Source organism: Capsella rubella, unplaced genomic scaffold, assembly GCF_000375325.1.
Source record: "Capsella rubella cultivar Monte Gargano unplaced genomic scaffold, Caprub1_0 scaffold_1, whole genome shotgun sequence".
Taxonomy (NCBI): Eukaryota; Viridiplantae; Streptophyta; class Magnoliopsida; order Brassicales; family Brassicaceae; genus Capsella; species Capsella rubella.
This window is the reverse complement of record NW_006238923.1, coordinates 11,872,894-11,897,723: the sequence shown is the minus strand read 5'-3', so window position 1 is coordinate 11,897,723 and position 24,830 is coordinate 11,872,894. Positions and strand designations below refer to the sequence as shown.

The 24,830-nt window shown below is 32.1% G+C and overlaps 6 protein-coding genes across 7 annotated transcripts; 2 read left to right on the top strand and 4 right to left on the bottom strand.

The window, feature by feature from the left end:
* The first annotated feature begins 4,260 nt into the window (after positions 1-4,260).
* LOC17899062 (immune-associated nucleotide-binding protein 8) lies at positions 4,261-9,486 on the top strand. Its single transcript, XM_006306239.2, has 5 exons — positions 4,261-4,441; positions 4,534-4,808; positions 4,894-5,058; positions 7,220-7,357; positions 9,160-9,486. The coding sequence occupies exons 1-5, from the start codon at positions 4,261-4,263 to the stop codon at positions 9,316-9,318; spliced, it is 918 nt and encodes a 305-aa protein (XP_006306301.2). The 3' UTR covers positions 9,319-9,486.
* A 548-nt stretch (positions 9,487-10,034) lies between these two features.
* Positions 10,035-12,352, bottom strand: LOC17898336 (GDSL esterase/lipase At1g33811). Its single transcript, XM_006305016.2, has 6 exons — positions 12,183-12,352; positions 11,963-12,066; positions 11,207-11,331; positions 10,870-11,118; positions 10,516-10,783; positions 10,035-10,422 (listed from the first exon to the last, which is right to left on the bottom strand). Exons 1-6 carry the CDS (start codon positions 12,329-12,331, stop codon positions 10,205-10,207), a joined length of 1,113 nt encoding a protein of 370 aa, XP_006305078.2. The 5' UTR covers positions 12,332-12,352; the 3' UTR covers positions 10,035-10,204.
* Positions 12,353-12,952: 600 nt separating this feature from the next.
* Positions 12,953-14,687, bottom strand: LOC17900909. The gene is made up of 3 exons (XM_006305711.2): positions 14,413-14,687; positions 13,340-13,454; positions 12,953-13,155 (listed from the first exon to the last, which is right to left on the bottom strand). Exons 1-3 carry the CDS (start codon positions 14,641-14,643, stop codon positions 13,082-13,084), a joined length of 420 nt encoding a protein of 139 aa, XP_006305773.1. The 5' UTR covers positions 14,644-14,687; the 3' UTR covers positions 12,953-13,081.
* Positions 14,688-16,911: 2,224 nt separating this feature from the next.
* On the bottom strand, positions 16,912-18,155 carry LOC17897018 (glucuronoxylan 4-O-methyltransferase 3). Its single transcript, XM_006305396.2, has 2 exons — positions 17,692-18,155; positions 16,912-17,593 (listed from the first exon to the last, which is right to left on the bottom strand). Exons 1-2 carry the CDS (start codon positions 18,086-18,088, stop codon positions 17,091-17,093), a joined length of 900 nt encoding a protein of 299 aa, XP_006305458.1. The 5' UTR covers positions 18,089-18,155; the 3' UTR covers positions 16,912-17,090.
* A 2,124-nt stretch (positions 18,156-20,279) lies between these two features.
* Positions 20,280-21,947, top strand: LOC17900409 (UPF0301 protein TC_0483). Of its 2 annotated transcripts, none has more exons than XM_023789766.1 (3): positions 20,280-20,673; positions 20,900-21,021; positions 21,122-21,947. In XM_023789766.1, exons 1-3 carry the CDS (start codon positions 20,457-20,459, stop codon positions 21,785-21,787), a joined length of 1,005 nt encoding a protein of 334 aa, XP_023645534.1. In that variant the 5' UTR covers positions 20,280-20,456; the 3' UTR covers positions 21,788-21,947. The 2 variants fall into 2 exon arrangements, with proteins under 2 accessions (XP_023645534.1, XP_006305306.1); XM_006305244.2 differs by having other exon boundaries at positions 20,897-21,021.
* On the bottom strand, positions 21,938-24,830 carry LOC17896911 (probable serine/threonine-protein kinase At1g09600). The gene is made up of 7 exons (XM_006306960.2): positions 24,074-24,830; positions 23,701-23,985; positions 23,300-23,617; positions 22,990-23,217; positions 22,804-22,904; positions 22,424-22,721; positions 21,938-22,339 (listed from the first exon to the last, which is right to left on the bottom strand). Exons 1-7 carry the CDS (start codon positions 24,512-24,514, stop codon positions 22,160-22,162), a joined length of 1,851 nt encoding a protein of 616 aa, XP_006307022.1. The 5' UTR covers positions 24,515-24,830; the 3' UTR covers positions 21,938-22,159.

Genomic DNA, 24,830 nt, shown 5'->3' with positions numbered 1-24,830 from the left:
ATTCCTTTAATTAGAATGATTTTTTTTAAGTTTTAAGATTAATCTTATAATGTTAGATCATGCTTTAGTTTTACTTACATTTTGATTAAATTTTACTTATGTTTTGCTTATGTTATAGTATGTAAAAATTAAAACAAGTAATTATAAATGACATACAAAGACCTTGACAAGTAAATAAAACTTCATTAATAAACTTTACACTTGTCGAGATAATGTTAAAATTAAACTTTTGCATAATAAGATAAGATAACATTTACAACATTTTGTTTTCCAAAGGTTTGATAGTAGAATATATTACGTACTTTACAAATGCGATAAGCATTAATACAGCCAAAGTGGTGCATGCGAGCATATAACAAAGAAAAGCAAATATTTCTGTAAGGATCGATTATAGAAGAAATTATGTACTATCGAACACAATTTTTGGTGGTTATTACTAAATAATTACTTGAAAGCTTTTTCAAGGTATATTATTTTCTAACTTGACTTAAAGTTTATATGTTCGTTCTTGTTTCTCTTAAGACCAATACCAATACTAGCTAAGTGGTTTTAAACTTTTAAGAATCTCAGTTAACAAAATTATGTAACTTTTTTACAGTTTCATATTTTTAATTTTCTAATATAATTTTTATATGTAATATGTAGTATGATATTTATATATATATATTATTTAATGTTGTAAATTGCCTAAAATCGTCATTAGGTGTTGGATCACCAGCTACTTGCCACCTAAAATTTTTCTTAACATTAACATTGCCTCTTTTAGATGAAAAGGAATCCTATATAAGGTAGAAAAAAATTTATAAGTGAGAAAGTAGTCATTGGGATTATTAAAAGAAAAATTATTTTATAGAAAATAACGACCTAATCATCATTTACCATGGCTGAATGAATCTAACACATACTTCTCTTCTTTTCTACGAAACCCAAGATATTCATTCAATTGCCTTCTCAAAAATAATAAAAAAATTTATATCGTTTTGAAATTTCAAGTATAAACAATTACATTGAGCTTGGTTGGTACTTGGTACCAAATAGGTCGTTTTCCCAAGTCTTTATTTACTTAAATTTATGGAATGCTTTCTTAATCTTTTGGGACATACACTCAAAGATGTTGGCTAGCTAGTTTAATTTCTAGATTGGTATAATTAATTGGACTCCATAAGTACCGAAATAGTATATCATATTATTCACGAGTAGCATATTTTTAACATATTCATCGTGACACCCTAAAAGACAAAGTCTATTGTCAACTCCTTCCTCTGGACATAAATCTACTAATTAGAGATGTTATAAAATAGTTGACAAAAAAAAAAGAGATGTTATAAAACAAAAATCTTCTACTTAGAGAAATTATTTGTTTGTCCTATTCTAAATATAACTTCTGTTTGCCTACCAAAATATTTGTCTTTGCATTGTATGCAATCTTTAATCAAATCGTATTGTTAGAGGTAAAACTATTTTTTTGTTAGAAATAATACAATTCATTGTTACAAGTTATACTGCACAACGTCTTTTAAAATAAAATATATCTAGTATTATCTAATTTATCTTGCAACATGGATGAAATTTATTATAATATAGTTAGAAGTTAAACAAAGTCTTTGTTTTAATTAAAGTTAAATTTTGTCTGTAGTCCTTTTAAAAATTGTATTATAAGAGATATAATGTAAGTTGAGAAGGAAACATTTTTTTTAGACCTATTTTTTTGTCTGTAGGACTATATTTTTTACTCTAAAATAGAGCATTGTTTTGCTCCAAAGTATTACTCTAAAATAGAGGTAGTGTAAATAAATAGTGTAGATAATAGATTTACTCTACATATAGAGTAAATATATAATTTAATCTATTTTAGAGCAAGATATAGAGTAGGATTTAACAAAATGTTAATCTAAAATAGAGTTTTGACCCTAAAATAGAGTGAGGTTGGATATGCCCTTAGAAGTTAACAAACAACATTGTTTTAAGGTACACTAGACTAGGCACGGGTAAATCTTATAATATTTGATTTAAATAATTATATTTATGATATTTAATATTTATAAATTTATGATATCAAATTATAATAAGTAATTTATTTATAATATTTCCAATTAACACAAATTATAATATATAGACAATACTTGATATCCAAATTGGAAGTGCATTAAAAAAAATCAAAGCAATTTAGTTAATAAGAATTTCAAGAAATTATATATAGGGGTTGTTTCTTTATTTGGAAGATGATGGATTGTAATTTATTTGAAGATATAAATATATATATATATATATATATATATATATATATATATATATATATGTATGAGACTGTGCATTCGATATAATGTATATTAATTAGTTTTGGAGTGTTGCAACCTTACAAAATATGAAACATCTAATTTAACTGATTCATAATTTTAAAAATATTTTCATGGACAAGAAGAGGAGGTGGTTAATACTTAGTAGTCTCTTCTTTTTTTCATTTCATTTTATTCATAACCACACCAACTAATTTTGTTTTTTTTTTTAAATTTAAAAACTAACCTACTGCCCTATTTTACTTATTCTTTTTTTTTTGTAATATTTCTACACCACTATACATTTATTTTTTGGTCTACACCACTATACATTTTTAAGATCCTCCTCATTGCTCACAAAAATGAGGATGTCTTTAAACATAAAAATATAATTTTTTAAAACCCTTTAATGTGTGAATAATGAAGATTAAAGGGTTTAAAGTATATCTCCTATTCTTTTTCATATATTCATTTTTATGTTTAAATGATGAAGGTCAAATGTGGAGAAAAACTACTCAAGTCTCTCTCCTCTCTTCTCTCTTGCAGCTTCTTTCACAATATAAACTTGTATATGAACCCCATAAATCACATTCGCATATATTATATATTTTAAAATTCATAATTATTTCTTTTACAATATTTTATGAGATTTTTACACACAAGTGTGATTGTTTAAAAATAAAATAAAATTATTATAGAAGTTTCTTCTATAATAGGTTCTATACTTCTATATACGTTTTTCACATCCACGATGATTTCAGTTTAAATATAAAATAATATCAAAACATTTAAAATCTAAAAATTATCGACTAACTCAAAATTAGACCACAAAAATATTTTAACTGTCATATATCAAATTAACCAACCAAAATCTTTAATTTAATTTTTATTTTTGAGAATTTTTGAGAAAATATAGATATACACATTTTATTACCAACTATTATATAATTCAAACGTAATATTTTTATTTATTAACTTAGTCTAGTGGCAAATGATAAGTCCACTGATAAACATACATTATTACATCAGGGATCGAGTCTTGCTCCCTACATATTTGTAAGGATTAGACTAATAGACCGGCCAGTTGTGGTCTAATGTTGAAAATAAAATAAAAAATTAAGTTAAAAATTCAATCCATATCATATTTTGGGATAAACCACCTCTATCGATGATAAATGGAGTGTCTTTGATCGATGAGGCAAGGCAATACATTAACCAAGAGTCATCGCATTCGTCGCACCAATCAAGATAGAGGCAAACTTTTGATTATTATCAAAAAGTAGAAACAAGTGTTTTGCTAAAGACACCTGAAATCCCTATTGAATATATCTTTAAGTTTTAAACTATATATGATTGGTTTTAATTTTATTGTTTGTTTATATATAGTATTTAATAGATAAAATTAATTAAAAAACACCCTTGATAAGGTCGTTTAATTACTAATGAGGATGGTCTTAATAGGTTTACAACTCAAAAGTCAGAACCAACAAACACTTGTAATTGTATAATAAAAAAAAATGAAACACTTGTTTGAAATATTTACAATGATATAATAAAAATATGAAACACTTGTTTGAAATATTTACAATGATATAATAAAAATATGAAACACTTGTATAATAAGTTAAAGAAAGACCAGTCATTTTTTTATTTTTTGTAATGTGGAAAAAAGACCAGTCATATTATATTTATCTTGGTGTAAAGAATACTATCAATGGTCTATATAAACTTGATTTTAACAATTGGTAATTCCAAGTTATATTAACATCTATCAAGCCTCTAGTAAAAGTTGTAAGGTCTTTCCTCATCAACATCAAGTTCGTCTCTCACTCTCACAGTTTCCTTTTTTTTTCTTTCTTTCTTTTTCCCCTTATACTGTCAATGATCATATTGCATTACATCTATCAATGTGTTTGGATTTACTTTGATCTGCTTAGCTAATAAGTTACTTTCTTATGTAATGATCAGAAGTATCACACTTCCCATGGAAAACATAGTCTTGTTTGGTCGCACAGGTGACGGGAAAAGCGCTACAGGGAACAGCATCATAGGGAAACATGTGTTTCTTTCCGAAGCAAACGCAGAAAGAGTTACAATAGAATGCAAGTCAGAGATTCTTCAGACACCTGAAGGAGGTCCCAAACTCAGAGTGATTGACACTCCTGGTACGTTTGAATTATATAAGTACTTTTTTTTTTGTATGGTATCAAAATGTATGTAAATGGTTAACATGAGGAGTGGGATGAGGTGCATACAGGTCTATCTGATCTGATGTCTTCGGTTGAATACATAAGTAAGGAGATCGTTAGATGCCTAAATCTTGCGGAAGGAGGGCTGAATGCTGTAATCTTAGTTTTATCGGTGAAGAATCGAGTTACCAAAGAGGACGAGGTGGTCCTTAGTACCTTGGAGGATGTTTTCGGGAGTAAGATTATTGATTATCTTGTCGTTGTTTTCACGGGCGGGGATGTGTTAGAAGAGGATGGTGAAACAATTGAGTCTTATTTGGATGGTTGTCCTGTCTCCATAAAGGTTGGTACTTCGATCATAATTTGTGGAATTATAGGTTTCATAACGTTGTAACTTATGATCATTTCATACTTTTCTATGGTTTTAGAGACTTTTGAAATCGTGTGAGCAACGATATGTCTTGTTCGATAACATAACCGCGGATGAGGTGAAAAAAACAAAACAAGTGCAAGAGCTTCTCAACACTATCGACCTGGTCAGAAAACATACGGATTCTAAATCGTATGCCGAGGACATGTCCGAGAAGATAAAGGTTTAAATAATTTTCCATTTTTTTCTTAGCAAAAAAAAAAATTCAATTTTTTATAGGTGAATTTAAAAATCGGTGTGTTCTTAAAAAAAAAAAGAATTTTTGAGAAATACCCCTTTTGGTGTACCCCTTTTTAAAAATACCCCCTTTATCTATCCATTTTCAAAAATACCCCTTTTTAAATATGAAAAATTATAAAGTTTTATATAGTTTATAAGGTATTTCTATATAATAACTACTACTGGGAGATTCGATACAAATATTTTAAAATGTTTTAAATAGTTTTAAATCGTTTTTCTAAGTTTTATAAGGTTTTTAAAAGGGTTTATACGGTTTTTATAAGGTTTTTATAAGGTTTTATAATTTATTTTTACGCTATTTATGAAAGGTATATAATGTTTTATACACATATAAAGGTAATTTGTGTATATATTTATAAGCTTACACACATATTTGGATAAATTTCAACATTTTAGTGGGTTTTTTGATAAAGTTTGAAAAAGGAGTATTTTTAAAATGAGGTATATGAAAAGGGGGAAAACGGCATATTCTTCCATGAACTTAGTTACTTTATCGTATTAATACACAGAACTTTGAGGCGTGCTTGTAACTACATAAACTTAACTAAAATTTGAATTTTCTACACGAACAATTCAGTTCCGGTCAAAACCATCAATTCGACAAACGGTGTTACTATTCCGTTAACTAATGATGACTAGGATGACATGTTTGCATTCTAGAATGCCATGTGGAGCTACTGAACCACGTCGTTTGTTTATATTATAGAAAAAAGAAATCTGAACAATAATAGGATTTGAACCCCTTACCTCTAACCCAAATAAAAGGACTCCGTGCCAGCTGAGCTAATGTATTATTGATGAGAATTGTCAAACGAGATATTTATATTGTTGATTCAATAATTTAAAAATAATAAACTAAAAGAGAAAAACCTTATCATTGGTTTGGACGCTTTCTACTTCTCTTGTCTTCCTCCACGACTCCTTCTAATCCCAACTGTGGAGTTACTTTGATATCCATCCCAATACGATTCCCAATCTATATTTTAATTTTCCTTTAACAAATTCAGTTGAGCTATTTAGGACTTGACTGGATACACGATTTTAATCAAATTTGTTATAATTTACCAAAGAAATTCCAGTTGTCAATCTAATGAACTGTCTATCACGATAAGATTAAAGATGATGAAGAGGGTCGTACAGTCATAGTCATAGTCAATATAAAAGAAGAACAAAACAAGGAGAGAAAAGAGAGAGTACTGGCAATAAAAAACGAAGATGAAGAACAAAGCAAAGAGAGAGAGAAAAGAGGTTTCTTTACTTTAATTATTACATAGCTATATATTTACATATATGTCAATGATTGACAACAAATACCGTTAAGTTAAATTGGTATTAAGTTTTGATTTGTGAATCAAAGGTCAATGGTTCGAATCCAACTTTTGTATATTTGTTGTTTGATTTTTTTTTTTTTTAAATATAGAAAACGACGTCGTTTTGTCGTCACACGTAGCATCCTAGTCATCATTAGTTAACGGAATAGTAACACCGTTTGTCGAATTGATGGTTTTGACCGGAATTGAATTGTTCGTGTAGAAAATTCAAATTTTAGTTAAGTTTATGTAGTTACAAGCACGCCTCAAAGTTCTGTGTATTAATACGATAAAGTAACTAAGTTCATGGGGGAATATGCCGTTTTCCCTATGAAAAGGGGTATTTTTGAAATTCCCCCTTAAAAAAAATGCTCAACTCCATATTTTAATTTCAAAAATACTATTTATTAAATCTGGAAAGTTTATAACGTATTAATTGTAGAGTACTTACCGATTGTAACTATTTGAATACTCGATCAAAATATTTGTAAGATATTTATAAGGTTTTATACAATATTTATAACGTATTTGTAAGATATTTAATTTGTAAGGTTTTAAATGTGTAAATGTAGCTTTTATATGTTTTATATGTTTACATACATATGTATTTGCGTAGTTCTCATATTTTGATGAACACTTTTATAAAGAAAGAAGGCTTTTGAAAATATTATTGGAAGAACGGGATTTCTTGAAATTTAACGTTTTTATTCCACTTGTATATCAGTCTCTAGCATATTTTTAAAATTCCTAAATCAAATCAATATCGCTCACCAGGAAGAGACTGATAGACATAAGAAAGAACAAGAGGAGCTTGAAACAAAAGTGCATATGCATTCAAAAGAAGAATTCGAAGAACTGAAGAAGGAGTTACAGCTTAGGAATGAACAAAACCTTAAAGAAATGGCAGAGATGGTATATATTTATTTATAAATTCCCCTTTGTTAATATACATACACACACATGCATGCATGCATATATGGTAATGGTACTGATGTGGTGTGACATTAACATATCTGATTCATTTACCACAGATGGAGAAAAGTATTAAGCTTCATCATCAAGTTGAAGAAGTAGGAAGAGATGACTCCAACGATCCGTTTTGCACAATTCTCTGATCAATCAATGTCACTGCCTCTCCTTCTCTATATTCCTCGTTTGAGCATGCTCTTGGACTTTTGATTATATCTGTTTCATTTTCAGTACGTTACATATCTCTTTATATTGATTAGGCCGTTCGTTTGTAGCCTAATCTTCTTGTTTGATTTGCTTCTTTGTTTTACGTTAAAACATATGTTGTGTGTATGTTCTTTGTAAGGCGTCACGTACGTTTTTATTTGATATAATATATATAGAGTCGAGAAACAGTTCTTTTCTCAATGAACACTGTGTAATTCATCCGAGTACGACCGACTATAAATATATGTGATTATGTTCCTAATAATAACTTGCAATAGAACCGAATTGGATTGTTAACGACTTAGCGTAGTATCAATGATTAAGAACTATTATTAACTACAAATGACTGATTTTTGATAAACGATCGAGATTAAATTTTTAAAATGGCCTCTTGTTTGGTTGAATTGTTAGGCACATGGCAACTCTATATAAATCATGTTACTTTTATTACAAAAAATTCGTGTTCTAACAAAATAATAATTGTTGTTTATTAACCAAAAATAACTTAATGTACAACTATGATTCAATGAAACATAATTTAAAAAAAAAAATCAAACAACAGGCTATAGAAAATAATGTGAATTATTGAATATCTAAAAGTAGTATATGAAACATAAATTGAGACCTCGTGAATAAGTAAAACATAAAAGGCCAAATAATATATAATATATGGGATAAATTAAGTCACAGCTCACTTGCCCAAAAAATATGATCGATCCTTGGGAATTTGACTCATATTGTGAGAAAAATTTACCAATTACACTAAGTTGAATTTGACCTATTCTTTTTTAGTTTGTGTGAAAATGATAAAATATCACTTTTTGTGAAACATTAAAGAAAAAATGGAAAGGGTTAACTTGAAAACAAAATAATAATAATTGAAGAGGTGGCGAATATAGGATTTTAAAGGAGAAATATAAGAAGGTCAACTTTAATATTTCCAATAAAATTATCAACCAACTGTCAAATAATTGTTATCTATTACTATCTTAAAGCTAGTAACATGAAGATAATGTTGGGTGATAAACAAATTAACAAGTTAATGTTGGGTGTTAGTTCTGTCCCTAGCTGTCTTAAATCCATTTCATATTCAAACGACACTACGATTAAAATTCAATTCTCCAAAATTAAGAATTATATTTTTGTTTAACAAATATAAGCTTTGTAATCATATTTTGAATTTCAATAGTTCTATTTAAACACAGTAGCTAGCTTCGTAGATTAAACTACCTCAGTCGTCTAGCATCGACCAGAAAAAACATCGAGCACCCCAAAGACTTTCTGATTTGAGATCAAGTATGTTCTTACTTCACCTTATTTTGTTTTTTTGAAACTTTGCATCTATTAACCCTTAAAGAGTTACGGTTTAACTACATATGTACATGCATGTAGATTTAAATAGATATATGAATATTAGATCTGTTAGTATCTCATATATATCAATATTTGATGCGATCACAAGTAGTCACAAGTCACAAGTATGCCCTTATAAGGTTTTACGCGATAAATGTATACTTACTTTGCTTCTCTTTTCTCAGATGGTGAAAAATGTTAAAATAGCTGTGGATGCGCAGGAGAAGCTCTTTGAGAAAAGAGAAGAAGCACGTGAGAACGAAAAGAACGAAATGAAGAATAACTTAGATGAGTTGGAAAGACGTATGCATGAAGAAAATCTTCAAGAATGTCGTATTCTCTGATCAGTCATTGACCAGAGACTTTGTTTATTTTTCTGATGCATCTTCTATGTTCTTCAAGTACATCTTCTACGTTCCTCTTTCGAACACGCTTTCGAGCTTTCAAGCATGTTGTTGAGTCTGAGTTTGCTTATGTTTTCAAATTCCATCTATGTTATTTTCATTAGTTTATGTCGTGAGTCTACTTGCAAAGCTCATGTGCTTCTTGTTTTGACCAAAGAGATAAGTACTTAACCTATGAGCTTTCTCCCTTTTTGGGGAAAAACGCCGCCATAAACTTAGTTGTTTTATCGTATTACTATTTATACATAAAACTTTAAAGTGTGCCAAAATTATATAAACTTAACTAAAATTTTAATTTTTAATATAAACAATCTAAATCCGGTCTAAACCATCAAATCGATAACCGGTGTTATAGTTCCGTTAATACTTGATGACTCGGATGTTAAATCTAAGACTAAGTCTTGTATATTTTCCTTTTGTCGTTTGGATTCAGAGGTCGGTCCAGAGGCCCATTTAACATGTCTTACCCGAGATTCCCCCATTTAATTGTATTTTGAGAACAGATTAACTTTTTTTTTCTTTAATTCCAATTTTTTGATAATGTTGGAATTTGTTTTGAAATTATTTACGAAAACTTCATAAGTTCATCATCTAATTTCATTATACATTTTTTCTTACTTTTTTCTTGATGTGTAATATAATGAGAAATATACATAAATTATCAAATCAACTTCGTCTCTTTCATTGAGAGAAACAATACAGAAAAACAAATAGTTATTTCAAAGAAACATAAGTTCACATAAATGAAAAAGCAACACATTATAAAATAGCCATGTTACATGACACATATGCATTCATATGGGAGAACAAGATCTCTCCCTTATCTTCAAAGATTGGCTAGTTCTTGAATGCTGATAGGGTAAGAATAAGCTCGGGAGTTGAAATTAGATTTTGCAAGCAATATGTTAGCAGTCTCTGTCGGATGAAACGCATCCCAAAAGAGATACTTGGTTCGGTCAGGGCACGGGGTTTGCAGTGGAAGACACGTTATCTGACCATTGTTCCTCCCCACTCCACAACAACCTTTGTCCACAACCTCAAATCCTGTCCGATCAATGTAAACAATAATAAGAGACTTTATGTAGTTATAAGACTAAAATACATATTGTACCATGTGTTTGAATGTATGTAACTCACCGTAGGCAGCTCCATTGGCAGCAAGATCATAGGTACTCTTGTAAGAATCAAGGTAAACGAACTTGGCTCCTTTCAACTGACCTTTGTTGAAACGGTCCACTAGCTTCTTGACTTGAGAGTTGAACAACACAATCGCGTTGTTGATCTTTCCATTGCATCTTCCAGTACTATTGTTACGGTTATTATACCGCGCGAGCTGGTAAGGTATGCAACCGATCTGTCCCACTCCAGTAACAACTATTTTCCGAGCTCCAAATTGGTACAACCTCTAAGAAACAAAAAACAAAAAAAAAATAGAATCAAGATATAATGTATTGAGATAATTAAGTTATGTATCATTGATCAAACCCTTACAGTAAGCTGTTGTGTGTAGTTCTTTATGAGAGATTCCGCAAAGCTTTTGTCATTGAAATTGGAACTAGTTGAGTAGAAGTCAGGCATGAAGTAATTGTTGAGATAATCATTACTTCCCATCCCGGAGTAATAGATACAACGACCTAAGTATCGTTGCAACTCATTTGTGTCTCCTCTGAAGTATCTAAGCATCTGTTGAACCGCGGTCGTGTACAGATCTACCTGCTGGTTCATTGAAGTATGTGCACCCTACAAAAGCATTTTGCAGTATAATTATGTTAGTGTTTACATTAGAACTGATGTTGCTTTTAAATATTTGATGGTAAGATGTGTATACCAAGTTGTCACCGGTCTCATCTCTTATACCAGCGGCACCAGATGCGAAATTTGCACCTCTTAGGATAGCCTGGCCACGAATCCTAGAATACGGTGGAATGTAAGCTCGGAATCCAAGTATTTGAGCTACAAAAAAAGGAAAATGTTAAACTTTTATTAGTACACAACACACTGGCTTCGATTGGTAACACATATAATGGCATAATGACGTTTTCTAATGCGATTACGTAAAAAAAATTACCAGTCAAGAAAATTTGCATAATCGCATTAGAAAACACAAAAATAGAAAATACTTTGTTTATGATTAAAATTATAATATTTAAAATGTCACAACTACATCCAAGTTTATCTATATTTTGTATTAAATATAATTATAAATTCTGCAAAATGTATCCAATCAACATACTGTATATTTTAACTAATTTTATTCTGCAATTTTTATTCTGCAAGTTTTCATTATGCAAGTTTTTATTATGCAGCTTACGTCATTATGCGATTATGCATCGTCACCAATCGAAGCCACTAACTAAGACTTTTTAAAATGGTTATATAGGTTCCAAAAAAAATATAAAATTCTTAAAATATTTTACAAATATATTTACATATTCAAATATTGAATGTGTGACATGTCTAAAGTAATTTTTACTACTACGTACGTACTGAGCCGGCCATGCTAAACACATTGGTCTATATATATATCACTCACTACAAGAGTTGTGCAAAAGGTTCGGTCCATAGAGAATGTGAAGAGAAATACCTAATGCATCAACGTAGGTGCGACCGTTGGTGAACCGTCCAGTAGTACCTTGGGGAAAGTCAATGCCATAAGGTCGGTAATTAGCCCTCGCAAGCGAAAGCAACCTTTACATATATTTCAAATCATAATTACTATGAATTTGTGTAACAACATATAGATGGAAAACAAAATCATAACATATACTATATACATAGAGAGAAAAATGCAAAATGAAACAAACCTGTTGTTGTTTCCATTATCGACTAAGGAGTCACCAAAGATGAATAAACAAGGTACTTGTCCCTGTTGGTATGGCTGTGACACTGTCCATTTTGAACCGAACAGAACAAAACCAAAAGTAAGAAACAATATAAAGCGAAGTGCACCCATTATGTCCAAAATGTTAATGGATCTCAAGAAGACTGAGTTTTGAATAGGGGTTGAGTGGAGTTACACAGTTATATATATGTATACTGAGGAAATGTGATTGGTTGGGTTGGTTGGTTTGGTATGGTATAATTGGTTTCATGTGCTGTGATAATTTTGTGACAGTTGGTTTCTACTGTGGCTACATTCACAGGCGTCTCATGTACATGCAATCTCGTGATGGTCTCAGAGTCAATATGTTGCTTTCCAGTTGTTTGTGTCACAAGTCAATTCATGTAACAGTTGGCATAGTACTCAAAAGACCAAGAAAGCTATTTTAGGCAAAAATAAAATGTAATTGTTGTTACTTGTAAAAGTTTCAAATTTTTAAGAATTCCAAAAACTTTCCAACATTGGAAAAATACTAAATAGGACCAAACAAATATGCAATTGTTAAAGATTACATGATTCAGCAATTCAGATGGGCTTAGGCTAAGGCCGTTTAGTTATCTATCAATTGCCCCATGGTCCCTAAGAGCATGAACTCTCAACAGGAGACTATTCCAAACTTTAAACTGTTGGGGCAGTGCATATGAAACCCAAGCTTGAGTTTGAACCAAAGCAGCTTATATTTATGGGAATAGGTAGTGCTTAAATGGAACTTGGAAATTTCATTGTACTTTGGAAAACTCATACAAAACATCTCTTTGAAGACATATTTCAATGATTCTAACAGCGTTGGGTTCATTCACAAACTTGAAAGATGGTCAGATCTCAACGAACACGGCGAGCTTTATCTTCCTGCCCCAACCCCAGAGACTTTTGTGCATTTGCAATGCCTTCAGGATCTACATCAATAACATCAACCGTTAAAACCACATACCAGCACATAAATCAAGTGTCATTGACAGGGTCAAGGTAGAAAAATACTGAGATTTTCATCACGACTTTTATCACACGAGTACACGACAAGAAAACATTTGATTATTTCGTCTGTTTAATTAACATATGGTATTGGAAAATCATGCTCACCAAAGAACTGAGTGAAAATGCGGGTGAAGAAGCTCAAGTTGCGAGAGACGTTGTATGCCATGTCAGGAGGAAGAGGCTTCACCAAAGTGTCTATAGTGAATACTCTTTGGAGGAACTGTAATAGAAAGGCAGACTTTACAGCTTAGTAAAAAAATCGTCAAGATATAAGATTCATAGTCTGAGGTTACAATCTAAAAAATGGAAAACAACGATATCCAGCAACTGCTTCTCTATGAACACCCTGTGAATGCATAAAGATGGTTGGAGATGAATGGAATGTGTCTAAAAAAACCATCTGAACAGAAGTAGCTTTCAAGTATTTCCCTAATCAAGATATAAGTAGTCTACACCCAATATTACATAGAGAAGTTCACAAACCAGACCAAACACCTATTCATTAACTCTCCAGCACTACGAAAGATAGTATTCGTGAAAAATTTAAGTATATCACCAAGGAGAAGAAGGTTTACATCAAAACTACACAGTTTAGTTCCACTAAAGCACACCACCCGCTCTAAACATAATGCAAAGCATACAACAATAATATGAATCCGTAATATAAGATTCTAACCAAGCCTGTATATGAACCATTTGCAGACAAATTTCAACAAAATTGGAAACTTTATGTAACAGAGAGAGTGAGAAAAAACCATTCTTTTCAGCTAAATTTACTTGTTCTCAAACTTCACATAAGGTAATTTCAGAGGATTACAGAAACGTAAAGGATAAATCTTTTTCACATTTCCCCAATACCCATTTATCAAAACATGTTGAAAGATGTAACAGAGGCAAGTTCACACTATTCACTACTAATTTCCCAATTCCAAACAGATACAGAGATGAGCAAATTCACTATATGAAATTAGTAAAGGATGAATCTTTTTAACATTTCTCCAATACCCATTATGAAATTAGTAAAGGATGAATCTTTTTAACATTTCTCCAATACCCATGTAAAAGAGGCAATTTCCACACTATTCACTACTCATTTTCCCAATTTCAGATACAGAGAGAAGCAAAATTCACAATACAAAACCAAAGATTACAAAAAACAGAGAGAGGGTTTATGAGACCTGATAGTTTCGATTGAAGCTGTAACGAAGCTGAGGATCAATCTCAAGTGAATCATCATCATCATCAGCAGCGAGATTACCCTTTTTGGCACCGCGGCTAGGTACGTGCATCTTCGACATACCATCAGAATCCTTGGTGACCTTAAGCTTTCCGCCGCTAAACTTATCAGATTCATCATCGTCTTCGCCTCTCCACGGCGCTTTCGATAACAGTTCCTTCTTCTTCGCCATTGTTGTCTTTAAGCCAATTCTTTAGAGTTCTTTCGTGTGTGTTCTGTTTATGAGTGGGATAAGGCCCTAGACATGTTGTTTGGTTGCAGAGATAAGCTTAATACTAAACAAGATATGAGTTACCGAATGTCTTGTTTGGTTATAGAGTAGGATGTGTTACCAAAGGGTATATGAATTTCCCCATTAAACATAACGGTATCTCTTGAAATTCGTATAGGTTTTCAATTTTCTAAATAATTATTTTTAATTTATGTATAAATAAATTTTATTCATTACACACAATTTGAATATATATATATATATATATATAATTTTTTTTTCAAATGGATTATGAATCAAAATGCTGGACAATTATCAACTTATAAACAGTATTTAGATTATTTATATTCAATAAAAGAAATTGTCAAGTACAAAAACATTTAAACCATAATATATGGCGGAAACATTTTTATTTATCAAATATGATAGGAGAATTCATAATTTTAAATCGTAACAAAATGTTCTTTATATATATATACTAGTTGTTGACTCGCGCTACGCGCAGAAAGTTTATAATTTTTATTTCATTTTTTATTGATAATGAGTTCCAATGTTCGTTTTGTTGGTTTTTTACTGTTGTCATTTTTTGTTATTCTATTTTTCGTATGAATTGTATTTTTTTAAAAAAATTTAAAAACTCATTATTACATAACACAATAACACTAATTATTTCATAAGGCCCATATTTTAAACAATAGATACTTATGAGTAAAAGACCCAGTTTTTTAATTAAAAACAAAGAAAAAAATTTATAAAAGATTAGGTGATTGAGTTCTTCTAGTGGTTCTTTTGTTCCCTTTACCTCTGTTTTTTCTTTTTTTCTGTCTCTTTGCTTTTCTTCCTTGTACTGGATTTATGTGGTTTATCACTCATGCAATGCAAAGCGTTAAAAAAAAAAAAAAAATTTGTTTTCTTTAATTCAAAAAATTACCGTGTAATTAACACCAAATTATTATGGAAAAAATAATACGATTAAAAGGCAAAGTAGTACATTTTCAAAACATAATTATATAAGTAGTACATTCATTATTTATAATTACCAAAACAATACACTTTTACTATTTGGACACTATTTATAAATCTCTTAAATCTAAAAACTAGAATATTCATCAAAATATATATTTTTTTAATCAAATTTTAGTTATATAAAAATCTATAGTTTTTTCTCTATAATTTGATATGCATTTTATTTTAATAATCTCAAAAAAAAATTAAATAACTTTTGATACGTCCAGCTATTCTTATGTACAATTGTGTGTTGTTGTACGGTATTTTCTCTGTACATCGGTCTATATATATGTATAATTGTATGTGTACGGATATTTTAATGGTCTATATATATATATATATATATATATATAATTAGAAATGTGTAAACAAATTTTTTTGTAGTTGTTTGTCTCTGTACAAATATCTTATGTACAACAATATGTTTCTGTACAGATATTTCTCAAAGTAAAAGTGGGCTATTTTGCTAATTATGAATAGTAAACGTATTACCTTTATAGTTATGTTTCAAAGACGTACTAGTTTGCCAACACACCCAAAATAATAATCCTTACCTCGAACGAGCGATGACTGACTCAAAGACCCATTAATCGCATCATCCCTGCAAAACACAAATAAAGATGGATAGTTAGAACTTGATAGAGAGGGGCAACTGTTGAAGGAAAGAAGAAGGAAACTATGGAGTAATGAGATGAAAAAGGTGGAAATGGTAGCTAGAGGTTGAGAAGGTTATGGAGTGATGAGATGAAAAGATGGACTTGCTTGTTAGGGTTTAATTTTTTTTCAATTTTCTAAATTAAATTTTTAATTTATGTATAAAAAAATTATTCAGTACACACAATTTGAATATATATATATATATATATATAATTTTTTCTCAAATGGACTATGAATCAAATAAATTTTATTCAGTACACACAATTTGAATATATCTATATATATTTCAAATGGACTATGAATCAAAATGCTGGAAAATTTTCAACTTATAAACATTATTTAAATTATTTATATTCAATAAAAGAAATTGCCAAGTACAAAAACATTTAAATCATGATATATGGCGGAAACATTTTTATTTATCAAATATGATAGGAGAATTTATAATTTTAAATCGTAACGAAATTCATTATATATATACTAGTTGTTGATCCGTGCTACGAACGGAGAGTTTATATGCTTGTTGTGTTGCGTTTTGCAAGCATGTGTATGCCAGCTAAGCAATGATGCGAACAGTAGTATTTGAATATACCGATTTAAGTAAATGTACTAAAATCTTGTAAAACATAATCAAATCAAGCAAAAACACAACCCAAAAAAAATTATTTTAAAAAATGCCAGCTAAGCAAGTCTTCCCTGAGTCCGTTGACCGACCAACGACGGTGAACTCCATGACGGCAAAATTAAAGGCGGCGATCAACGTCCACCGGACAAAAAGGTCGTCCAGCTCGAGCCCGATGGCTAGGAATAGTGAAATGCCTCAGCCTCCCATTTTGCTCCCTCATGTAACCTTTACACAAGAAAGTCGCCGAGAACTCATCTTCCACCGGACGGTTAACGTCGTGAACAAAAACATCAGTTTCACCATCTTCACGGTTACGAGCCAAAAGCCCCGCCGTGTAAATAGCACTCATCCTCCCCGGAGCTTCTTCATGGTAACCAGTTGGAGCATCGACCATGATCAGATCCCATTTCGTATCGTAAAAATCCGCCGGGAAATCTTTCAACGCAAGATCACATTTCGAGTTTCTTGGATCAGACACGGATCTACACTCTTCTGATCGTCCTAGCTCCATGAGTTTGTCTGAATCTTTGACTTTTGTGTCGTAAACTACGTGGTAAGATTCCAAGTTTGGGAATTTCTTGGTTACTATAGCAATCCAAGCCTTGTCTTCTTCAATAAACACTGAAAGTTTAAATCTTTATTAGTAAGAACTCAGAAAATTTCGTTAGATCTGTTGAAACAGAGCAAAAAAAAAACAGAGCAAAAAACAGAGTACTAACAAGTACGACCACCATGGTTAAGAGATGCCCACATTAAGCTGTCATGACCTAAGCCAAAGACAAGGAAGTTACAAGGAGACTTCTTGTCCAAGACTCTTTTTGAGACAGAGACTTCATCGAACGTTTGCTGTGGAGTAACGTTACTGGTCACGTAATGAACCAATGCGTCGGATAAAGAAAGTGGCATCTTCGTGCATTGTTGTGTTGTTGTTGGACATGCTTCTGGTTTATGGTGATGAGTTTGTTCTTCTTCTTCTTGGGAGAGATTAGTTTTGGAGATTGGCTTTGAGGAAGAAGAGATGTTTGATCTTGCAAAGAAGATGATAAGAAAGATCAAGATTGAACAGCCTATGAATATGACTTTGAGATTAACAGAAGATTGAGATTTGGTCCTCATTTTCGATTTTTCGATTTGAGTTTATTCGGATCGATGAATGAGGAAGATGTTTTGATAATGGTTAGAAATGTATGTATATAGAGAGAGGGAAATGTTAATGATTGAGGAAGTTGAGGAGGACATGAAAGCTACTAAGGTTGCTGTTCTTCCAATACAACAGAAGTTGGTGGTTGATGAAATACATATACTAACTAATTTGTTTTTTTTCATATTATATAGTAATGATGATAACTAGAAGATGTGAAACGTAATGGAGACATTTTCTTGGTTATAAAATTGATGCTTGAGAGAGACGAATCTGATGGGAAAGATTGGAGTGATCCAAAAGAGACAAGTGTTAAAAAGGAACCAAACATGGTGGTTGCAACTTTCTTATTCCTTGTTTTTTAAATAAACACACCCATGTTGGGTTTTAACAACTTTGGGTTCTTTGTTTCTTGAACATTATTATTTGTCAAACTAATTTTTTGTCTTGTTTGAAAAAATATATATTTGTTTTGGTTTAACTAAACCAAGATATTGATTCCAAAATTGAATAACTTTGAAGTCAAACAAGAGGATATGTAACCAAACCAAACCGAAAACCGATCAAACAAAACCTAGATTTGGTTTCGGTTTCGAGGGTGAAATTGTAAACAAAAGGAAAATGGCATGCATGCATGTGCGGTTTCGGTTAAGAAACTTAAATCTTTTATAGTTCGTTTTATTGATTTGTAAAATCCATATAAATTTTTTAATTTTTATTAATTTTGAAATTAAGTTATATTAATTTTGAAATTAAGTTATATGAATTTTGAAATAACATTTCATATATTTGATTTTTTTTCTCACTTAGTCATTTTCAAACCCACTCAAATCTACTTAAAGCATAATATAGATTTTAAAATCCAACAGTAATTGCTAAAAATATAACATATGATTTTACCTAATATTTATAGATCATAAAATCAATAATAAAAATTTGAAATTCAGTGATTAATTAGTACACATATTCATTAACCAGTAAACTCCATTAGTTTAAGAATTAAGACAAGTAAAGTCACACATCATCATTAGTCGTTAGTCCAAGTTTGAGAAGGCAGACAAAAAAGATATACCTTTAAATCACATCCTTACCTATTCATGGACTGTCGTGCTTGTAATATATTTGTTCTACTTATAAAACAATCAAATATATTTCAAACATTATTATATATAACTTGTGAAATCATGTATAACTTTCTTGTAGATTTACCGCATAATTTTTCTTTTCAGTGCCCAACTAATTTTCTTAGTATCCAGCAAAATAATTTTAATCTATTAAAAATTCAATTTATTATTTTGTATGTTGTAGCACAATATACGAGTCAAAAAAACAATTCAACTGAAAGATTCATAAAAATCCTTTCTTAAAATTAACTCTCGATAAAATAAATTTAATCAAATCTACACATTATTATTTGTTAAATTCAATCAAAATTAACACAAGATAGAAAGAAAAAATAATCTAAACACAAGAAAACTTTTCAAAATCTTTCTTTCTAGATGAAAACTATATAATTCGCAAGAAATCGTTCTTTCAAGATATACCGATTATAAATCCTAAAATTTACTTCATATCTCATCATTTAAATAAATAAATAAAATTCATCATGATTATAAAAAACTTGCTCGTGAAGCTAAATTAATAAGATTAATAAATCTCTATTGATGATAAGATCTACATGAGGATAAACTGTTTGGTATAACATACCCATCTTAGGAGGTTAGTTATGTCTCATAGATTCAAGAATGTTTAGGGATAAGATGTAACTGCATTTTCATAAACTTACATTAGTACCAAAATTGAGAGATTAGAACATAAACTCAAACTCTCTAAAAACTTTTAGTTTTATCCAAAAAAAAAAATTGTAATATTTTCATTACTTATGTCAATATAATGCATATGATGTAAGCTAAAACACTCAAAAGAATGTGTAACAAATACAACAAAAACTAAAAACACAACATAATTTTGTCCTCCACAAAATTGCAAACCAACTAAAAATTTGGTTATTTGGATTTTATTATCAAAACCAAACATCAGAATATTTATTATTAAAAAAAAAAACAGAAACAAAAAAAATTCTTAAATTCAATTTGGTGGATTATATTTGTAACCAATCAAAATCCAAGAATTTCGCTATATATAAAAAAGCATATTCCTTTTTCTTTTTTTCTCTTTCGTTGTTTTTTTTTTTTGTCTTCTCGCAATCTGTTCCCATCAATCACAGATATCCTCAGCTTCTCTCTCTGGATTTCTCAACATTCTTCTTCTTCTCCTCATCGCTTCTTTTAACGAAAGATTCAAACTTTAAACACTTCACTATCTCATCGGAGCTTCCGAGCAATGGATCTATGGACCCTTGACGTCGCGATCCGAAACCCTCTCTTCTCACCGTCGGTGAGATCATCATCATCGATCCCTGAGAAATCATCATCTGTTTCTGGGAAACTCGGTGAATTGGAGTTTAGGTTCCTGAAACGAAAGGTCTCTGTTTCTGGGTATCGTTCATTTGTTGTTAGAGCTACGTCTAAGAAGAGTAACGATGATTCCTCTGCTTCAGGTATGTGGGTTTTAAGTAAAGGTCTGATTTTTATTGGATTTGGTTACTTGCATGCACTTAAAGTACTGGCCTTTCTTGATTTAGACATTAAAATCAATCAAAATTAGTGTGTCTGTGTGAAATTTTGTGTCTTTGGACCAAAACGAATTGTCTCAGTGCTTATCTATGATGAAATAGGATTGTGATTCTTAACAAGTGTGGAGCTTTTTTTTGTTTGATGAAGGAGATGCTTCTCAGGAGAACAAGCCTTCTAATGGAAACAAATCAGGTGATTCTATGGCTCCAAGGTCGTTTGGTTTGAGTACTGATTGGAGAGAGTTCAGAGCAAACTTGTTTATGAAAGAGCAGGTACTAATAGTTGTTGATATGTCTAGATGAAGTTTGGCATTGTTCTTGGGAAATTTTATATATAAGTCAATAGGGGTTTATGCTTTGAATGATGTTACAGGAAGAAAAGGCTGAAGCTGAGGGTCATAAACCAGCTACAATATCTCATGATTCGGAACCGATAGGATTGAAATGGGCTCATCCGATTCCTTTTCCTGAGACTGGATGTGTTCTAGTTGCTACAGAGAAGCTAGATGGTTATAGAACATTTGCGAGAACTGTTGTGCTTCTTCTTAGAGCAGGAACTAGACACCCACAAGAAGGGCCGTTTGGAGTTGTTATCAACCGTCCCCTTCACAAAAACATCAAGCATATGAAATCAACTAAAACCGAACTCGCTACCACGTTTTCAGAATGTTCCTTGTACTTTGGTGGACCTCTTGAAGCAAGCATGTTTCTGTTGAAAACTGGCGATAAAACAAAGATACCGGGGTTTGAAGAAATCATGCCCGGCCTTAACTTTGGTACTCGGAACAGCTTAGATGAAGCTGCAGTACTTGTAAAGAAGGGAATTATTAAGCCACAGGACTTTAGGTTCTTTGTTGGTTATGCGGGTTGGCAGCTAGATCAGCTCAGAGAAGAGATCGAATCAGATTACTGGCATGTTGCTGCATGCAGCTCAGATTTAATATGTGGAGCTTCGTCGGAAAACTTGTGGGAGGAGATTTTACAGTTAATGGGCGGTCAATACTCCGAGCTTAGCCGGAAACCCAAGCTGGATATCTAGACTTTATGTTTGAAATTGATGCTAGTTTTCTAAGAGAACTTGTGGCTTTATAGCTTATATATATTGTCTCTATTAAGCCAGTTTGTATAGCTTACTTCGCTGGCTTGTATGTGAGAATAATGCGCTTCTATGCTATTTATAAAGATTTGCTTTCTGAAAACTCCTATTATGTATTCTGCAGTTAATAACTAAAGAACCTAAATCTAATAAATTGAAGCAGTTGTTCTAGATATACACATTTGTTTGATCACCCCTAACGAAAAGAAAAGAGCAGAGCATGAAACAGAGGTTGCTATGTGCAAAAGACTAATAGATCTATCTCTGAATCGTCTAGTTTCAGGTTATGATTTTTTCTCCTTGTTTCATGCTTCACTAAGCACATGCTTTCACCGAGAAATCTTTGTTCTTCTTTGTTGCAGTTTTCTCAAGGCGGGACTTGCGTACAGCTTCTTGGATCCGTCTCTCGTGGTCTTTCATCATGTCTTCAATGTTACCACCAGGAGGCATCAAAGGACCTGAATAGTGCATTCTTTTCTTCTTTCGCATGTATGTCTGAAACCACATATCAGGAAACATCTTAGAGTCCATATGTAAAGAGAGAAGAGAGTTTATGAGCTGTTGAATCAGCTTTTTTACCGTTGTTGGTTCTCTTAAAGCAACATTCTCCTTTTGCGAAGAGCTAGCTAAGTAATCTCCCACTGTAACAGGAACATTGTTGGACCTGCTGCTAGCTTTCACCTCACCAACATTGCTCCTAGAGCTTGGATGGATCAATGAATTGGTATCCGAAAATGGTTTTTCTTTCTTGAAAGCTGGGGTGTTGATGGAGACATTTGAATGCCCTGAAGCAATGAAATCTGGTGTTATTTTGGAGTCTCTTGAACCTCGTCTCACAGATTCGTGTCCACGCCACTTCACAGCTTCCGCTTTTTTCCTGAAATTTCAAAAGGAAAAATTTTGTTTAGGAATCATGACTGCATCATTAGTAGACGAAGAGGCTCTCCTTGCATACTGACCTTTTTGATTCTTCATCCCGGACCTTTGCATCAAGTTCCTTGCTTGGCGGATACTTCGGCAAACTTGATATGTGACAAGGGAGGGGCTCCGTTGTAAAAAACTGGATATGTAAATGAGACAATCATTCATCAGTATTCTTCCGGAGGCCAATCAAGAATGTTAATAAAGAAAAAGAAGGCTGCTACCTCACTCAGTAGAGTCGAAGAAGCTGAACATCTTTTCTCTGGTTCTACAGATAGAAGCTTGTCAAGGAGAGCAAGAGACGAAGATGGTAAATTCTTGAATGTTTCTAGAAGGACACGCTTATAAGGATGTTGTGGTCTGTAACTTGTCGCCTGTGGGAACTTTGTTGTTTCCCAGAACTCTTCAGATGGCGAACCGCACAGCTTAAAGATCTTGTGCATTTGCTCCACCTTGAAGAACATTTTTCGAATATGAAAATCAGTTGAAACTAAATGGAACTATAGGCTAAGGCAGTATGGATTTGAAACTCACCTCTGTTCTTCCCGGCATGATTGGTTTACCTACAAAGAGTTCTGCTAGAATGCAACCAACGCTCCAAAGATCAATGGCAGGTCCATACGCTGTAGATCCTAATAGAAGCTCGGGGGCTCTATACCACAAGGTGACCACACGGCTAGTCAGCGGTTGATCTTGATCTGGATGATAAAAACTTGCAAGACCGAAATCTCCAATCTTGAGAACTCCATCATTATTTATCAAAAGATTTGAACCCTTGATGTCACGGTGAAGGATTCCACGGCTGTGACAATGCTCAAGTCCACAAAGCAGTTGCTTCATATAACACTTGATCTGAACAAAACAACAAGTGAGTACACTGATTAGCTTGAGAACACAACAAGTTGATTCGACGAAGCAAGCTATTTGAAAGTTACCTCTGGCTCAGTGAATTTGACACCAGGCCTAAGAGCAAGACCTGAAAGATCATGCTCCATGTACTCAAACACAAGTTGCAAGCTACCTGATAGCTTTGAAGTGACAAGACACTGAAGCTTCATAACATTTGGATGGTCTAGTTTCCTTAAAATGTTGATTTCTCTAGCCATGAACCTCACACTTTCTGGATCCATATTTGCAAACCTCACCTTCTTCATCGCCACTAGTTTCCCTGTCTCAAGATCCCTTGCCCTATACACAACACTGTAAGTCCCTTGTCCAATCTGCAAACACAATATTCATATCATTACAAATCCATAAATCATTCCAATGCAGTGATAATTCAGACAAACAATATGGAATAAGACTTACTTTGTCAAGCTTCTCAAAGGAATCAGCACGTCTCGGTACCCAACCTTTAATGGCTTCACCTGCAACAGAGGTTAACCAATAAGGCCAACCAGCTGCAATAAGCTCTGCCTCAGCGCTACGCGGGACATTCGAAATAACCAAACCACCTCCTTTGCCATTATCTGAAACTCTCCTTCCTCGTTGAGAAGACCTCGAAGGTCTCTCTACAATAACAGTCTTACCATCATGACTATCATCTATAGGAACAATCAAACCACTCGCTCTTCTTCCAACGTTAGAGCTTCCATCAACAGCTCTATGCGAAAAATCGTCTTTATTCGAAGGCAGAGGAGCAATCAATTGAACATTAGAAGATTTATTCCAATACTCATTTGCTTTCTCACGTTGATAAGCAACATCTTCTTCATCTTCTGCTGCTCCTTTTGAGCAAATGCAGCCCATAATAAAAACCTGCCTTGTTCCACAATCTACTAACTTTGTAACCGATTTCAACACATGGTCTTAGGTAAAAAGAGAAAACCAAATCTTTATATGTCCTGATTGATCCCTAAGGCATCAAACCAAGGAATCTTCAGGAGAGATTCACAAAATCACTGCTTTTTGAAGGCAGAAACCAAAAGGGTTTCTTCTAAACCCCAAAAAGATTGTGATTCTTGATTTTTTTACGATTCAAGAAACCAAAGTTTGGATTTTTTTTTTTGTGACTGCAAGATTGAGAGAGAAGGGTTCTACGAAAACGGAAAATGCGGGGGGAAAT

Excerpts from the sequence above, each read along its gene's own strand:
- LOC17900409 (XM_006305244.2), top strand. The coding sequence starts at position 20,457 with ATGGATCTATGGACCCTTGACGTCGCGATCCGAAACCCTCTCTTCTCA. Across the intron at positions 20,674-20,896 it reads CGATGATTCCTCTGCTTCAG|GAGATGCTTCTCAGGAGAAC; the intron begins GTATGTGGGTTT and ends TGTTTGATGAAG. Across the intron at positions 21,022-21,121 it reads ACTTGTTTATGAAAGAGCAG|GAAGAAAAGGCTGAAGCTGA; the intron begins GTACTAATAGTT and ends ATGATGTTACAG.
- LOC17899062 (XM_006306239.2), top strand. The coding sequence starts at position 4,261 with ATGGAAAACATAGTCTTGTTTGGTCGCACAGGTGACGGGAAAAGCGCT. Across the intron at positions 4,809-4,893 it reads GTTGTCCTGTCTCCATAAAG|AGACTTTTGAAATCGTGTGA; the intron begins GTTGGTACTTCG and ends CTATGGTTTTAG. Across the intron at positions 5,059-7,219 it reads ACATGTCCGAGAAGATAAAG|GAAGAGACTGATAGACATAA; the intron begins GTTTAAATAATT and ends ATCGCTCACCAG.
- LOC17897018 (XM_006305396.2), bottom strand. The coding sequence starts at position 18,088 with ATGAGGACCAAATCTCAATCTTCTGTTAATCTCAAAGTCATATTCATA. Across the intron at positions 17,594-17,691 it reads TAACCATGGTGGTCGTACTT|TGTTTATTGAAGAAGACAAG; the intron begins GTTAGTACTCTG and ends TTAAACTTTCAG.
- LOC17896911 (XM_006306960.2), bottom strand. The coding sequence starts at position 24,514 with ATGGGCTGCATTTGCTCAAAAGGAGCAGCAGAAGATGAAGAAGATGTT. Across the intron at positions 23,986-24,073 it reads CCTTTGAGAAGCTTGACAAA|ATTGGACAAGGGACTTACAG; the intron begins GTAAGTCTTATT and ends TTGTGTTTGCAG. Across the intron at positions 23,618-23,700 it reads TCAAATTCACTGAGCCAGAG|ATCAAGTGTTATATGAAGCA; the intron begins GTAACTTTCAAA and ends TGTTTTGTTCAG.
- LOC17898336 (XM_006305016.2), bottom strand. The coding sequence starts at position 12,331 with ATGGGTGCACTTCGCTTTATATTGTTTCTTACTTTTGGTTTTGTTCTG. Across the intron at positions 12,067-12,182 it reads GATAATGGAAACAACAACAG|GTTGCTTTCGCTTGCGAGGG; the intron begins GTTTGTTTCATT and ends ATATATGTAAAG. Across the intron at positions 10,423-10,515 it reads TGCCAATGGAGCTGCCTACG|GATTTGAGGTTGTGGACAAA; the intron begins GTGAGTTACATA and ends TTGATCGGACAG.
- LOC17900909 (XM_006305711.2), bottom strand. The coding sequence starts at position 14,643 with ATGGCGAAGAAGAAGGAACTGTTATCGAAAGCGCCGTGGAGAGGCGAA. Across the intron at positions 13,455-14,412 it reads GCTTCAATCGAAACTATCAG|TTCCTCCAAAGAGTATTCAC; the intron begins GTCTCATAAACC and ends TTTCTATTACAG. Across the intron at positions 13,156-13,339 it reads CATTTTCACTCAGTTCTTTG|ATCCTGAAGGCATTGCAAAT; the intron begins GTGAGCATGATT and ends TTATTGATGTAG.